The sequence below is a fragment of the Crassostrea angulata genome, chromosome 2 (assembly GCF_025612915.1).
Source record: "Crassostrea angulata isolate pt1a10 chromosome 2, ASM2561291v2, whole genome shotgun sequence".
Taxonomy (NCBI): Eukaryota; Metazoa; Mollusca; class Bivalvia; order Ostreida; family Ostreidae; genus Magallana; species Magallana angulata.
The window spans coordinates 63,297,429-63,315,771 of record NC_069112.1 but is presented as its reverse complement, the minus strand read 5'-3'; the positions used below and the strand labels follow the sequence as shown (position 1 = coordinate 63,315,771).

The 18,343-nt window shown below is 31.4% G+C and overlaps 1 protein-coding gene and 1 long non-coding RNA gene across 2 annotated transcripts; both read left to right on the top strand.

Annotated features, from left to right (window-relative positions):
* Positions 1-3,636: 3,636 nt before the first annotated feature.
* On the top strand, positions 3,637-6,965 carry LOC128172831 (uncharacterized). Its single transcript, XR_008242338.1, has 3 exons — positions 3,637-3,933; positions 4,330-4,429; positions 4,832-6,965. It is a non-coding gene; the product is annotated as an uncharacterized LOC128172831 (long non-coding RNA).
* Positions 6,966-7,759: 794 nt separating this feature from the next.
* Positions 7,760-9,547, top strand: LOC128172787 (uncharacterized). Its single transcript, XM_052838535.1, has 2 exons — positions 7,760-7,776; positions 9,232-9,547. Exons 1-2 carry the CDS (start codon positions 7,760-7,762, stop codon positions 9,545-9,547), a joined length of 333 nt encoding a protein of 110 aa, XP_052694495.1.
* Positions 9,548-18,343: the final 8,796 nt, after the last annotated feature.

The window sequence follows — 18,343 nt, the reverse complement described above, 5'->3', positions numbered from 1 at the left end:
AACTATATGGAAACCTTGCTGAAACTTAAAGTTGAAGTTTCATGTACAGTTTCCGCAATGCGGAAACCATTATATCGATTCAGCAAGTATCCGTTAGGTTTCAGTCAGCAGAAACTTTAGTCTAAGATTCCTGATGGTTTCCGCAATGCGGAAACTAAATTTGAATCGTGTGAAAAGTTGTGTAAATTATTATGGAAATATCAATCAGTTTCAAAACATTTCCGCTAGGTTTCAGTATGCTGAAACTTTAAGTTAAGATTTCAAATGGTTTACGCATTGCTGAAACTATTACTAAAATTGATTTGAGTTTAATAGTGATATCATTTATTTTTAACAGGTTTAAGTTTAATTCTAGCCTAATGATAATGAATCCGTACATACTAAAATGTATAGTAAGGTTTCAGCCTGACTGAAACTATATGTATACATGTAACTATCTTCAAATGTGGAAAATAAGGCGATTAAGAACCTTATTAAGTAATTAATTGAATTTGTAAAGAAAAAATGATGTCTGATCTTGTTAAATGCATATGATGAAATCATTAATCTTAGGTACTCAGGCACGTGTATACATGTGTATACATTCTTTGTCCAGGTGACCTCCTCTGTGATTTTCCTGTATATTCTGTGTGGATTGCAGGGTTTTTTCTGTCAGGTGTGAACAAAAGACTGTTACATAACATATACACAGTACCAAGCGTGAGTTTATAACTGGAGCCCAGCAGGAATTTTTTTTCAATTTGCGTGTACCTGAGTTAGTAAAACTGATAAGTAAATTATAATTATTTAGTAAAAAAAATAGCTAGTTGTATATCGCAAACATTGTATGAAGAAGTATTTTACTTAATACACTCAATAAAATAATAAACCTATTTTGTAAGACTCCTTCTTAAATCCTTTAGTTATCATTTGAATGAACCTTGAGGTACAGTAACTAATTAAGCAAACAAATTAAGGTAAAGTCGTTGTAAATTTTTACAAATCAAACCAAATATTCGTACAACCTGAAGTTGAGAGCTTATTCGTTTCTTTTTTAATACCACGCCAACACATGTACACAGAATTTTTTTTTTAATTCTACAGTTGATAATAACAAGTATAACCCACTTGGAGTTTGAGTCTAATATAATAATTGTTTATTTACATGCATTTCAGACTTTACTACATGTATGACTGTATCATGATTCACTGGCGTCGAAAGCAAATTGAAAGTGGGGGGAGCTAGACTAATCCTCAGAAATATTGAGGAAAAACCCTAATTCCCCATATCATGAAAATCCTAATCCGTGGGGGGGGGGGGGGGGGGGGGAGTATACCTATACTATACTATATACTTCGGAAAAAAAATTCCCTACCCAAATTTTTTCCCCAAAATCATGATATTCCTGGGGGGGGGGGGGGAAGTATGCCTATTACTCCAACTTCTCAATCTCTCAAGGTACATGTAAATTTAGGAACAATTACATTTCCGGCGAGAAAAAGTGTGGGGGGGGGGGGGGGGGTATGTGCATAATGGTTAAGAAGCCCCCCCCCTCCCCCGGTTCCGACGCCTATGTGATTCGTGCATTTCTATACTTTGTATTTACTTTCTGTACTGTAAACACAGATATTGATACATGTTTATGAAATATGCACATGTTTCTGTTATAAAAAATAATAAGCATTATTTATAATTTTACTGAAGTTATATGTTATATTACAAAATCAGTTTAAAATCCAGCAGTAGCCATGTGGTGCACGTGATTTTAATCCCATTTTTAAAATTTGATTATACATTCGTATACATTTGATGTAGAAAGTATACCAAATAATTAAAATTATATTTTGTTTATATATCAGTCCGACGTGTACGTTTTACTTCCCGGCTTGTTTAACACGTTTGTACTTTAATTTCATAAATATTCTTAACGTACTCTTCATTGTATGACCAATCAGTGCACATGTGTAACTGTAAAATAATTGCCATCAATTCATCGTAGTTGTAAATTGACCGTTCGGATGAACGCTGTTAACCGGACCCCGTTAATTGATCGGTATCTAATTATATTTGTGATTTCTGTGTGTTCATGCAGAACCTGCTCTGTGACGAACACAATATTTTCACACCTCTATATTTTGAATAAGAATATGACCGTGCTTAGAATCGCGGTGAAAATTGGACAAGTCAAGACTAACTTGTCAGTAAACTATATATGGCTCTATCATATTTAGTTTGGCAAAACCATCAGTACATATGTAAATAAAATATAGTTAAAGACAAAATCTGATACAGTACCCGCAACGTTATTTTTTACAAGATAAACGATAGAATAGGATTCACGCACGATTGGATAGGATTAACGCACGATAGAACAGTATACACGCACGATATGATAGGATTGATACACGATAGGAAAGGATAAACAATGTTCATGATAAACGTATAACCGCGTAAACGATCTTCACGATTAACCTGATAATGGCAGAATTTGAGAAAGAACTCGTACAAATCAAGATATACATAACATTTCTTGTTATCAACAAATGCCCAGCTGTTGCAGTTGCTGTATCATTTATATAATGTTTTAAACTGACCAGTTAAATTTTCTTAACAAATATTATGAGCTAAAATGATCAATTATCTGTATTGTTAACATTGTTTGCAATTTCTACCAAACAACCCAGCGGATCGCCGTGAACATTTCAGCCCGAGAGCAAATAACACGGAAAATAGCGGACTCAATGAAAATAAAACTCTTGCTCTAAATGAATATAAAATCTATCAGCCATACATTTATTTCTGTATACAAAATGATGCATTAAAAATAAATAACATAACACCGATACCACATTCTGCGTACGGTTTGTTGACATTGTTTTTATTACCGCACACCCAAGCCGATCGCCGGGAATATTTTAGCCCGAGATAAAATATCACACGGAAAATATAGCGGGTTCAATTGAAATAGTACTTAATTTTGTTTTGAGTAAATATAAATTATATAATAATTACTTTTGTTCCTATTAGCAATGATGCATGCAAAACGAATTATGCTACATACAAGTAAATGTTTACACAGTCCCCGTACGATTTAACATATTCGCTATACAGGTAAATATGTTACCTTGTTCCTACGAAATTCGATAGTTTACAATCAGTTTTCACATTCCCACTGCTTACAGATATTATTTACATGTACTACTGGTTAATTTGATCTAAAGAATTGAGAATTTAGTATCAGGATAGAATGCTGGATAGGAATATACAGTTTTTGTTCGATAAATGTACGCATACGGCGCACTGATTGACTCGTAACTTTAAAATAACTGTACATGCTTATTAAAAGGCAAAAAACGATTAACACGATAGGATAAACGGAAAAAACTGTTAAAATTAAACGATAATCCTGATAGGATTAACGCACGATAGGATAAGATTAACGCACGATAGAACAGTATACGTGCACGATACGATAGGATTGATACACGATACGATAGGATAGGATTGTAAAGAATAACGTTGCGGGTACTGTACATATGTCTCACTAGAATTTGTTTAATTTCATTAGACATTTGTAAACAAACGGTCGGCCATTTTTGTTTTGTTAATCAAGTGTTACAAATACAATTGTAACAAACACACGCCAATACTTCGTCGTATTTAACCAGGAAATACTGACTCCGATAGTTCTTATTTAAAATAAATATACATGTAAAAAGTATACTAATCGGTAAAAAAATGATAATTTTGATTAAACATTTTTTATTTTAAACTATCCCAAGATGCACTTTTCCAAGATTTAGCGGGTTCTGATTGGTCAATATTGGCGCACTTTATGGTTCCGAGCGAAGGTTAAAATGGACACGAAGGTGCTGTTGTAAAATGGAGAATTGAGAAGCATTAATAGCCTGTACAACAAGGAGATAATGCAGGAACGAAGAACTCATGTCAAGGTAACTTAATTCACAATATAGATACTCCAAATAACATTTTCAAGGCTATAATTTATCTCTCATTTGTAAACGAGATCTCGCGCCATCAAATCAAGATGGCGTCATTTTATCAAACTTGGTTCGACATTTTAATTTTTATTACCGTATCTCTTTAAAATATACGTTTTGACCAAGTTAACCATTAACCAACTTTATATGCATGATAATCAAGATTATCCAGGGTATACATAATTATATAAACGTCCCTTATATATGAATGCTTGGTTGGTAAACAAGACGAACAATGAATCTTGCGCACATTATACAATTTACAAACTCTAAATGTAACGTAAATATTAAAAAAAAAATTATTAATTAAATCCGGAAAATGAAATCTTTTACGTTTTTCTTTTTCAGCATTGACAGCATACAAAGTCAATGTTTCCGGTGATTAGTTGCATCCTCTGTTCGGTGATTCGGGTGAATGTTTTGACCAGCTGGACGATGTGAACGCAAGGTATTGTTTTGAAATTTTCACCATTAACTTATACATGTGTTGGATGTTTATAATTGACTGTAGTAATTTTTGGGAATCCAGGTCTAAGTTCTTGAAAAGGAGGTTGATTGGGGGGGGGGGGGGGGGGTGAAACACACTTATTGTTGATAAGTTTTTCCATTCTTCAACAAACAATAATTGAATCAAAATAAAAATAACATTGCTTCAAATATAAAATGAAACATTTTAGACCAGATACTATATCATACTACTGTAGTCATTATATGACATAGTTTAAACAGCAACTGGCAACTGCATAGTAGCTTCTGTATTCAGAATTTTATTCAGAATGCTTTTATTACATGTTAGGCTGAATGTTTAATGTTTAAAAATCTAAATGAAACTTTATTATTCTTGTTTAAGATAAATAGAACAGACATAAAGTACAGCCCAGTGAAAGGAACAAGTTCATCGCAAGAAGAAGAATTTTAATGCTACCACTGACCAGAACTACTAAGTCTGCTGTAACCATGATGTGATCATATGAGTGCTTCACCGGTCTGGACAATGCTCGAAAATCCCCCAAAAAGGCCTATTTCCATAAACTACGACTCAGGTTACATCAACAACAGCCAAGGACACTCCTTATTGATTCCAATGGACACATCTCTACGACCCGACTAAACCTCTGCAGAACAAGACTTTTTAACTGTAAAGTATTCTCATTCAAAAAACCTATTTACTATAAAAGTTCTTTTTTTATATGATCAAATACCAGTATATTAGAATGTCTGTCTGTAAGCTAGAATCTTAGAAAATCACATGGTTTTGACTTATTAAATGATTGATTCGACCTTGCAGATATTAACTTTCATTTTCTTAAATAATTTGTTATATTTGCAAATATTGCATAAAATATTAGACTCCATGTAACATATATCCTCACACCTCCAAGTAGATAAGTGTTAACTACTTTTTTTTCCATTTTCTTTGTTTAAACATTTATTGATAACTTAGATTTTATTTGCAGCAATATATGAAAAATTAAGAAACCAATCTTAAATGTTAAAACACTGCATTAGGAGATGAATGCATGGGTCATAGAAATGATAAAATACACCAAACACTATTCAATAATGTCGTATATGAAAATATATAAAGACAACATATACCCCATGTATTACAATTTTTATGTAACAAAATTACTTGCATGGAAAGTTGTTTCCATGTGGGTTTTATTTTAATCTGTGTTATGTAACTAATATTGGAATTAGCTTTTATATCATAAGTAAAATGCTGGTATTGATGAGAATTGTAAGGTGAATGATCTGTGTGATACTTTGTATTTTATACATTCATGCTACAAATAGCAAGTACATGTACATGTAGTAATACTTGACATATATTAACAATATATATTTTACTTCATGTCTTGGATTTAAAAATATTAATGTAGGTAAAGTAGTGAAATGTAGGAAGGTAAACCGTGTGTAAAGAAGAATATTCATCAGGAATGAAGTGTGTTGCAATCAGCATTATTAATTAAATGTGTACATCATATTTTTGCACATGATTTGACAGACTGCTCCATTGTTAGCTTTTTATTGGCCAACAAGCTTTTCATATCTCCCTCTGGGTCATCTATTAAATACTGACAGGCTTATGATATTAAAATCTGATCAGTTGGTACATCATGGGTGAAAATGAGAAGTTCACTTTGGACTTAATGGATTATCAAATAAATGATATCAAATCATGTTCTATTGTAAAACATTAGATTATATTACTAACAAAGAAAAGGTTTATCCCAACTTGTAAGTGGGTCACTTTGACCTCATTTTGGAATTTATTGACATACATATTCAAATCAAATCTGGGTCATACCTCTATAGTCAACTACTATCTTGTAGTGTATTTTTTTTTATATTAAAGATGGATACTTTAGACTTCAAAAATATTTTATGGTGTACATATTCATTGTAGTTCAAAACAAATTGAGACAAGTGTATCATGTTCATGTAACAGTGAAGTTTTCTTTGTTTATTCATGTACATGCAGTTATTTTGTAAACTGCATTCATATTTTTAAAAAAGTAAGATCTTTGTTGCATTTTTAAAGGGAGATTTGATAGGCATTTAATCGAGATGAAAAAAATACAAATGTAAAGATTTCTATGGGAGTTTTTTTTTCTTGTGCAATTCATTTTTTATATGAAAGTCCCTAATAAGGGAATTGCCATATGGATGTTAATCCATTATTGTATCTTGGCTGTATTTTATTTATAATTGGAAACAATTTCAGATTTTTGAACAAAATAAATTTGGAACTGTTTGAAATTGTTTTGTTTTTACATAAAGTAGAAACCTTGCTCAGCTTTTGTGAAAACAAAAATATAAAAAGTTTCAGTAAGTTTCAGTCGCGGAAACCCTTTGTAAACAATATGTATCCCAATTGTATATGGAGGTTAAAACTATGCAGAAACTTCAAGTTTCAGTAAGTTTCCGTCGCGGAAACCCTTTGTAAACAATATGTATCCCAAACGTATATGGAGATTGAAACTATGCAGAAACTTCAAGTTTCAGTAAGTTTCCATTGCGGAAACAATTTGGATTCATGGACAGCCTAAGTTTCAGCACTGCGGAAACTTAATGAAACTTGAAGTTTCCGTGCTGAAACCTGTCGGAAACTTAAAGTAACCTTAAGTTTCCGCAGTGTTTCCGCAGCGCTGAAACCAGATATTTCATCCAGTGATATCATTAACCTGTTTCAACACACTGTACCAGCTGCAAAGAACTCATTTTCTGCATCCAATCAGAAAAAGTAAAATAGTTTTTGGAGGGAAATTTAACATTTACAATGTATAACTAGACAGCGCTAATATCCAATCAAAAAATCTTACGTTGTACTTATTGCAAAGAATTTGTTTTTTGTATCCAATGAGTAGGAGTAAAATAGTTTTTGGAGGGAAATTCAACATTCACAATATATAACAAAACCAAACCAATATCCAGTCAGAAAAAACTTAAACAGTGCAAAAAATTGGAGGGAAAATGCATCTCTTTTTTATAAAAATCAAATTAAATTTTAAGAAAATCACCTTGCAATCTTAAATCCAATAGAAAAAGTTCATTTTTTTCACCAGATCTGAACAATTCAATTCACCCTCCAAAAAAAAAATGGAAGTAATTATTATGTTAGTAGTTTTTTTTTTTACATCTATGCAGATTTTATTTTATTTATTTTTGTCTTTATTTATCCTTTTAATTTATTTTTTAATATTCATTTCTTCATTTTTTAAGAAATGACTTGACAGTTAATAACAGCATTACCATACAGTTTACAGAAAATACCATGCATTTCACAGTCAGGTATGCGTTTTATTTAAAGTAAATGAAACAAGATATCTGTGAGCCAATGCTCACTAGTGATACCCCCGCTTTGATGTGAATATGCAAAATAAGCAAAGTCGACATTTAACAGAAAGCTGGCATCCGATTGGTACAGAAATATATCCCACAATATGGCATGCCTAAACAAATAGTGTTTTAAAATTTCAAGCATCTGCGATAAATAGCTGCTGAGAAATCTTTGAGGAAAATTGGTTTGAAAATTTTGGCTAAAATAAACAAAGTTCTCATTTAACAGGCAGTTGACGTCCGATTGATACAAAAATGTATCCCACAATATGGCATGCCAAAACAAATAGTGTATTAAAATTTCAAGCATCTGCGATAAATAGTTGTTGAGAAATCTTTGACGGAAATTTCTTTGAAATTTTTGCTAAAAATAAACAAAGTACTCATTTAACAGGAAGTTGACGTCCGATTGGTACAAAAATACATCCCACGATATAGCATGCTTATACAAATACCGTGTAAAAATTTCAAGCATCTGTGATAAACAGTTGCTGAGAATTCTTTGACAAAAATATGTTTGAAAATTTTTGCTAAAAATAAACAAAGTCGTCATTTAACAGGAAGTTGACATCTGATTGGTACAAAAATATATCCCACAATATGGCATGCCAAAACAAATAGTGTATTAAAATTTCAAGCATCTGCGATAAATAGTTGTTGAGAAATCTTTGACGGAAATTTCTTTGAAATTTTTGCTAAAAATAAACAAAGTACTCATTTAACAGGAAGTTGACGTCCAATTGGTACAAAAATACATCCCACGATATAGCATGCTTATACAAATACCGTGTAAAAATTTCAAGCATCTGTGATAAACAGTTGCTGAGAATTCTTTGACAAAAATATGTTTGAAAATTTTTGCTAAAAATAAACAAAGTCGTCATTTAACAGGAAGTTGACATCTGATTGGTACAAAAATATATCCCACAATATGGCATGCCAAAACAAATAGTGTGTAAAAATTTCAAGCATCTGCGATAGATAGTTGCTGAGAAATCTTTGACGAAAATTTCTTTGAAAATTTTAGTTAAAAAATAAGCAAAGTCGTCATTTAACAGGAAGTTGACGTCCGATTGGTACAAAAATATATCCCACGATATGGCATGCCTTAACAAACACTGTGTAAAAATTTCAAGCATCTGCGATAAATAGTTGCTGAGATAAATGCGACAGAAATTTTTGTTACGGACGGACAGACAGACACACAAGGGTAAAACAGTATACCCCCTCTCCTTCGGAGCGGGGGTATAAAAAGGATAATTTAATATAGAAAAAAATATTAAGAAAACTTTTTATATAAAACATTTTTTTCTACCGAATGTTTTTCTTTGTTTAATTTTCACTAATTTTAAACCCAAAATATAAACTTATGTAGCATTTACCCTCCTCTTTTTTATATAATTACAGTAACTCCAATCTCCCCTTAAAATCAACCAAAGAAGTAGGTACTTCTGGTGAAGGCCTAGAGCAATTCAGAAATAAAGAAACACAACATCAAGAAACAGAAGAAGACGAAGAAGAAGAAAAAGAAGAAGAAGAAGAAGAGCAAACGGCAGAACAAATGGAAATTGACATTGACGGTGTTATGTCGGAGAGGCTGGTTAATAGACAAGAAGAGTTCAAAAAAGAGAAAGAAGAAATAGAAAGACGCTTAACAGACTTACAGTCGAGAGTTGATAACATTGAAGAAGAAATTGAGGATATCATGTATTTAATGGATTAACGGACATTTTCGCAGTGCATGTATAGTTTGTAGAGTTACCTCTTTTTTCTCATCATTAAGTAATTTATCATGATTAAAAAACTTACCTTTTTCACTGATGTCTAGATGTGAAATGAAAAATGCCTATATTTCAAAAAAGAATTTTGCCTTATATATATATGTCTGTATTTATCATTTCTAAAAATATTCTTTGTAAAAAATACGTATAAGACCATTATTATTTCATCAAGTTTATGCAATACCATTCACTTATTTTTATTAGACATTATAACAAATGATAGCAATTATGTTCTATATATAAAACATATTCTTTTCAAAATTATGTTTTCTTAAAAAATGTTATATAAAAAATATTGAACATAATTTTAATTTGTTTTCTTCTTAAAAAACATATAATTTCCGTCATTTTTTCAATTTTCTTGCTTCCTACAGTTATTTATCACAAACTTAACTGATTAAGCATATGAAAAAAATAACTGTAGGTTGTCAAGAAAAAATCTTTCATTATACAGTACATTCGGTGGAAAAAAAAACCTTTTCCCCTACTGTACTCGAATAATACTTTTCCTCTAATGCACACGTTTCATTGTATTAGAGACATCTTTTCGGAAATTTTCGTGGCCGTTAAAACGACCGTTGAAATATTTGAGCTTCAAAGAAGCTACTGTTCTTTTCTCTTGTCTTCTTCCTTCTTCTCCTTTACTTCTTCATTCTCTTCTACTTTTTCTTCTTCTTCTTCTGCTGGTTCTTCTTTTTCTTCTTTTTGGTCTTCTAGATTTTGTAAGTACTGTTCGTACTTATAATGAAACATATATACCAGTCTGCCATCAAGGTCCCTTAATCTCCCAGAAGGATAGGGGTCCATTGCTATTTCCCAATCCCAGTCTTCATGCTCAGGGATTGGTAAAGCAGTATCCAGCCCGTTTACCGCAGCCGAAGGAGTTGAATCGTTTGGTGTTTGGCGTAGGCTTAATGAAGTAAAATAATGTGGAGTTTTATAAACACTTTAAACATTGATTTTGGTGTATAAAACATGATTGGGATAAATAGAATCTCATATGATTTGTAGTACAATATGATTTTTATCCAACTTGTGTGTTTTATACCCTCACTAAGGCTCAAGAAAAAAACACTTTAATTGTTGGATGAAAATCATATCCAACTACAAATCACGAGATCCTATAAATTCCAGTTCTCTACATCTTCTGCCAGGCATTTATTTTTCATCATTGTTAATATAAAGAGGATGGAATTCAACGTTTTTTTCACTTCTCTATATTAATTGTCATAGCGGGGCCCTTCCTGACTGGTCAGTTTTCTAGTTGTCAAATAAAAAAATAACTTACGAGCATGGACATTCGTCCAAGAGCGTTAGTGCTCTCTCCAGCAATTCAACGAGTAGAATTTTTTGGTTGCAAATGCAGTTGCTAAAATATTCGAATTAAACTAATTTTAATTATTGTAAAACAGGAAGGCTAATATTGTCGTCTTAAGTAAAAAGATAAATTACTGACCTGGCCATTGTTTTTGATGATGAAATTCCGCAAGGTACAAATCCAAAAATGATGTCAAAAATTCGGGGGAAAAAAAGGTGAATATTTACAATTTTCTCCAATTTGTTATATATTCGTTTTTCTTGAATACGGAATATTGTCGTGAAAATAATTGTTTAAAAAAATAAAATGAATTTTAACATTTCTTTTATTTCAGATTTTTATTTGAGTCTTTTTGTAAACAGTTACAAATTCATAATCCCCACCCCCCTTTTTTTGTAACTATCCCCCCCCCCTTTTTTTTGTAAATATTTTTTACATAAAAAATATATCTTTGAATAAATATTGTCAAAAACATACCTTGACACGACATCCGTGTATAGATGGTGGTGCTCTGTTGATGAATAATTAGCCTCTCTGAAGCAAATATACTGTGGGTGGCTCGACCAATATCCACAATGTCGTTGTCGGCCACCCCGCTTAAAAAGATACAGGAGCATGGATCCCTCTTCAAGGCGCAATCAAACCCACGAGTGGTTTCCCGACAACAACGGTTCACACTATTACAATGTTGGACCGATAGTCCAACAATTTCGAACAGGAGAAAAACAGCAAATTGCATTTTTACAATTCAACACGTAATAAAAGATACTCGGTGTGAAATGAAGACAAAGTGCGGTACTGATAAAATTTGTACCTTTACTTATATAGTTTAATTGTGACCCTCATAACATTAGAGGGTCAAAAATGATAATGGAAAATCGGGTGTAGCAATTGATCCTATAATTGAAGGACCCCCAAAGTTTCAAAACTTGAAGAGAGCTGACCTATACATGATGACACAAAATGTGCCCTTTTTTTTAGCAACAGTTCATTGTATTAAGTGAAGTGTAGTAAATCTGTGTTAAAATAAATTGAACTAGCACAATTATTTGTCAACAGAAATCACTAATACAAAAATATTGAATAAAAGTAGAAATTAACATGATCCATAAGGTCAAAAAAAGTTTCTAATCGAGCTGATTTTATTGTAAATGCAATAACTTTTATTGTAAATGCAATTACTTTTATTAGGTCAAACCTTTCCAAAAGAAGTGAAAAAATACAATGTCTGCAGCTTTGTGCCCTTTTACCAGAGTCAAAGCATATCACATCCATGGGGTGATTCATTCTTACAAATAATTGCCAAAAAAAGGGGGGGAGGGGTGATTTGCACTTCTCATTCAATAAGGTCATCCTATTTGAAAAGTATTTCACTTATTCAGCACTTTCTTAAATATACGCAAAAAAAATAATAAAAAACCCATTACCAATGTATCAAGTAATGTATTCAATTTTTGAAAAACTATGCGCTTCTCTTTCAATGTTTGAAATAGATTTCATCTTAACAAAAAAAAATTCTTTCTCGTCACGTTACACAGCATTATAAGTACAATCTTATCAAACTTTGAAAGGGTTACGGTATCAATTTTATCTACACCCGTAGGATAATATACATATCATTAACCTGTTTCAACACACTGTACCAGCTGCAAAGAACTCATTTTCTGCATCCAATCAGAAAAAGTAAAATAGTTTTTGGAGGGAAATTTAACATTTACAATGTATAACAAGGCAGCGCTAATATCCAATCAAAAAAACTTACGCTGTACTAATTGCAAAGAATTTGTTTTCTGCATCCAATGAGTAGGAGTAAAATAGTTTTTGGAGGGAAATTCAACATTCACAATATATAACAAAACCAAACCAATATCCAATTAGAAAAAAACTTAAACAGTGCAAAAAATTGGAGGGAAAATGCATCTCTTTTTTATAAAAATCAAATTAAATTTTAAGAAAATCACCTTGCAATCTTAAATCCAATAGAAAAAGTTCATTTTTTTCACCAGATCTGAACAATTCAATTCACCCTCCAAAAAAAAAATGGAAGTAATTATTATGTTAGTAGTTTTTTTTTTTACATCTATGCAGATTTTATTTTATTTATTTTTGTCTTTATTTATCCTTTTAATTTATTTTTTAATATTCATTTCTTCATTTTTTTTAGAAATGACTTGACAGTTAATAACAGCATTACCATACAGTTTACAGAAAATACCATGCATTTCACAGTCAGGTATGCGTTTTATTCAAAGTAAATGAAAAAAGGATAATTTAATATAGAAAAAAATATTAAGAAAACTTTTTATATAAAACATTTTTTTTTTCTACCGAATGTTTTTCTTTGTTTAATTTTCACTAATTTTAAACCCAAAATATAAACTTATGTAGCATTAACCCTCCTCTTTTTTATATAATTACAGTAACTCCAATCTCCCCTTCAAATCAACCAAAGAAGTAGGTACTTCTTGTGAAGGCCTAGAGCAATTCAGAAATAAAGAAACACAACATCAAGAAACAGAAGAAGACGAAGAAGAAGAAAAAGAAGAAGAAGAAGAGCAAACGGCAGAACAAATGGAAATTGACATTGACGGTGTTATGTCGGAGAGGCTGGTTAATAGACAAGAAGAGTTCAAAGAAGAGAAAGAAGAAATAGAAAGACGCTTAACAGACTTACAGTCGAGAGTTGATAACATTGGAGAAGAAATTGAGGATATCATGTATTTAATGGATTAACGGACATTTTCGCAGTGCATGTATAGTTTGTAGAGTTACCTCTCTTTTCTCATCATTAAGTAATTTATCATGATTAAAAAACTTACTTTTTTCACTGATGTCTAGATGTGAAATGAAAAATGCCTATATTTCAAAAAAGAATTTTGCCTTATATATATATGTCTGTATTTATCATTTCTAAAAATATTCTTTGTAAAAAATACGTATAAGACCATTATTATTTCATCAAGTTTATGCAATACCATTCACTTATTTTTTTTTTTAGACATTATAACAAATGATAGCAATTATGTTCTATATATAAAACATATTCTTTTCAAAATTATGTTTTCTTAAAAAATGTTATATAAAAAATATTGAACATAATTTTAATTTGTTTTCTTCTTAAAAACATATAATTTCCGTTATTTTTTCAATTTTCTTGCTTCCTACAGTTATTTATCACAAACTTAACTGATTAAGCATATGAAAAAAATAACTGTAGGTTGTCAAGAAAAAATCTTTCATTATACAGTACATTCGGTGGAAAAAAAAACCCTTTTCCCCTACTACAGCGCATGCTCTCAAACCATAGAATCATGTTATGGTTTCGTCATAACCTAAAACCTCCTACTTTTTTTACGCATGCTCACTAAATCTGTATATTCAACCTCCCTTTCTAAAAGCAACCAATGAGAACACGACCTATATAAATTTACTGTTCTAAAAAGTCCCCCTCTATAGGGCCTCAATAGTAACTACGTCACCACCTCTATATTCAATCCTCCAATGAAAACACGACCTCTATATTGCTACCTTTTCTAAAAATAGTGATGAAAAATCACCTCTATAATACAACCTCTCTAAAACAACCAATCAGAAACGACCTCTATAAATGCATAATTACGTCATCACCTATACCTCCACCTCTATATCACTATATATGCTGCTCCCATACATTATAACGGTTGGTGTTACTTCTGAAAAAAAAATAATAAAAATTTCAATAAAAATAACGTTATTATATCATTGTATTGAACACTTACAAATAATGCAACCATTATGTACCTGATGGACAGATTGGCTTGCCGTTGATGATTTTGCAAGTCATTGCGATCGCGAAATGAAATGTGAGATCACGAGTCACGCACACATTTCTTTGTAGCCAGCAGTATTTTGCAAGGTAGCGATTGGTTGAAAGTATGTAAAACTGACAGGAGGCGGAGTTTTCCCACAAGACGGTACTTCTTATGTTTAGAGAAAGACAGAAAAGATAGATAGAAAGGATAAATTTATATGAGGCAATCCCCAACTCATAAAAAGAAATGGAAATTGAAAAATTATTAAAATCACATAGTAAAATTATCGCAAATATCCCCCCCCCCCCGCAAACACAATCATCCTTCGGACACCCCACCCCCCTCCCGGAAAAAATTATCGATCCGCGCATGTGACAGAATGATTTGTTAACAAAAGATTACCTGAACAGTGTAGGACGGGTGAATCTGTATCCAGCATCACAATTTCCCGTATGTTATTCTCCAAACAAAAATGTACATAATTTTCAATGGAAGCACATGATCCCTGAATTAATAACTGTCCGATGGGTTCACTGGAAATAATTTTTTTCACATAACACTGTACAGTTACAACTTGAGTCTGTGTCGGACAAACAATTTCACCACTGCAAAGCGAACCTAAGACACTAGGATGACAAAAGTCACATACCGCTGATATGTTTCTGATTAGAAGAGCACAAATTATAAAACAATACATTTTGAAAGAAAAATACAAAAATTAGCGGTTTAAGTTGTTATCTGAATAGATTGAATGTAAATGATTTGTATGTGTATGATTTTACTTAAATATCACACAATATCTTTGTTTAACTGATTAGAGTTGACACCAATAATGAGAAAACTGGAACATTTCATTCTGTGACCCGCATAGCTATGTAATGTGATGTCAGGTTACCCTGATCACCTTTTAAAGTGATGATGTATCGCTAAAGGTCGTTACTCATTTTTGATGGAAAATTTTAAATTCAATTGGAATACTCTCTTTTTGACGAAAAAGTAAATGCTTCATTCCATTTTGCGTTTAAAGATATATATACTATAAGGGAATCAAATAGGGTACACGTAATGGAGGGTGGGGGATGTCCTTAATTTACCTATGATATACATCCAAAAAACCACATGTTTTCGGCGTATAAAAACGAGACAACACCCTAAATTTGTGTCTTTTACCTCCTAATATGGACAAGTATGTTTTACTTTAAGTGTTGATGTATTTTTATGTCAATATAGTACAGTCAAATGTATTTTTAATTTTTTTTTTCTTTAAAGGAGGTGCATCTGCGATGAAATCAGACATATCATCCGGGATTTGTCCCGGCTAATATCCTTACTAGGGGATATTCCGTGCCCGTGAGTGTTTGAATTGTTATGGAATTTGGAAATTACCTAACACAGGTCCGATAGATATGATTTTGATTTATTTTTTTTTCTTAAAGAATGGAGGAGCTCTCTGAAAAGCGGAAAGCAAGGTATGTTTGTTTGTTTTTTTTGTGTTTTTTTTTTTAATTTTTCCCGACTTGAAATAAGATTTTTATTTTACATTTATTTCAGCACCCCTCTGACGCAAGTTAAACATCGCTTTAAAACTCATTTATGGCACTAGTACACACACGTGCGTAGAATCATGCTTTATATGATTATATGACGCCCCCGGGGTCTAGGGTTTGTAAATAGTTATGAAACTTACAAATACATTGAATTAAAAAACGAATATGTAATGTTAGAAAATTTATACTTAATTTTTTTTTTTTTACATTTCTTTTAGACTTCCACCAAATGCGCCAAGAAGGCTAATGTTAGTATCATAATATTTACATATAACATTTTTTTTTGTTTTTTACTCAAACATTACTAGAGTAAATTGTCAATGAGTTAAATTTATATGATTTATTTATTCACTTTCAAGAACCCACGAAGAGGTCATCACTATAAGTGATGAGTAAGTAAAGATCTTTGACATTTCTGTTCACAATTTTCTTTAACCCACCCCTCTGATATCCCTTATATTTATGCATTGTATTAATTTTTCAAGTTCTACAACGTTGGATGTGGATGAGTTCGATTTAAGTAAAATGTTCGTATTTTTTTTTAACACGAATTACAATTTTTTTCTTTATAAATTTTATGTACATTTTACTGTCATATAAATGAAATCCTTTGCTTTAAGAACACGAATTATATATTGGTATAAATACTGACATTATACATATATATTGCTGTAAACCTTTTTTGTAGCCTGACCTCCACATGTTTAATGTACGTGTTTTCTTTGTTTTCGTATAAAAATTTTATTTAAATTAAATATTTAACTAGACAAGTTTGTGATAATAACTAAAGGAATCCAGACAATGGGATAAAAACCTGTGTTTCATAATTGTTTTTAATGAAAAAAAAACAACTAAATTTCTGGTTTTTATATTTTTAAGTATACTTGCGTGTACGCTGAGAAATATATATGAATAAAAAAATTACATTAAAAAAATGAGGTGATGTAGCATGCGCACTTCAACATTAAAAAAAGCAGGTATATTTAAAAAAAGTTGGGGTAAATTTTTAAAGATAAGCGACAATTTTTTTTATCATTTTCAAAAATGTCTTCTACAACAAACGGATTGACTCCTTTATCTGCAGTAAATGGATGGGTTACTGCTTTTCCAGTTCCTGAGTATGAAGACTGGGATGGGGAAACAGCAATGGATCCCTATCCTTTTGGGAGGTTGAGGGACATTGATGGTAGACTTGTATACATGTTTGATTATCAGTACGAACAGTACTTGAAAAATCTAGAGAGGGAAGAAGAAAAAATAGAAAAAGAAGGAAGAAAAGTAGCTTCTTTGAAGCTGAATACTTTCACCAACGGCCGTTATAATGCCACCAAATTTTCAAAAAGATGTCTGTAACACTTGCAGTAAGCATTGGGGATAAATTCAAATACAGTAGGTGAGAAGTTTATTTTCACCTACTATATTTGAAATGAAAAGATGTTTATTTTTTTGACAACCTTTAGCATCTTAATATTGAAAAGGAATATGAAACAAAGGTTGTGGAGTATTTAAAAGAACAACTTTATGGTTTTTTTTATCATCGTCATAAATGTTTTTAACAACAAACGATTTAACTCATTCAGCTGCTGTAAATGGGTGGGATACTGCTTTACCAGGCACTTCGTATGAAGATTGGGATTTTGAAATGGCGATGGATCCCTCTGTCTGGGAGGTTGTGGGATATAGATGGACAATTAATATATATGTTCGATTATTAGTAAAAATTGTTAAAAGACTGGTTAAAACAAGAAAAAAATATTTAAGATCTTTGAAATTTCTTCGATTTCGGTAACCATAATGCGTTATTGTATAAAACCGCTTCACTACCAATGTTATAAGGAAAGATACTGATTTTTGTATTTTAAAACAACACAAAACAACATCTATTTACTTTCTTATTTACTATTATTTGAGATACGACTATCAGTACAGAAATTCAAATTATTGATAACATTTTATATTTAAAAGAATATATATGGAAGAAAATGTCAGCTCGACGCCTTTGTTGCCGTTACGGCTTTTGATTGATAACTTTTAGTAACTTTGAAAAAAAAAATAAGTATTTAAATAATACAATTTTGGTTA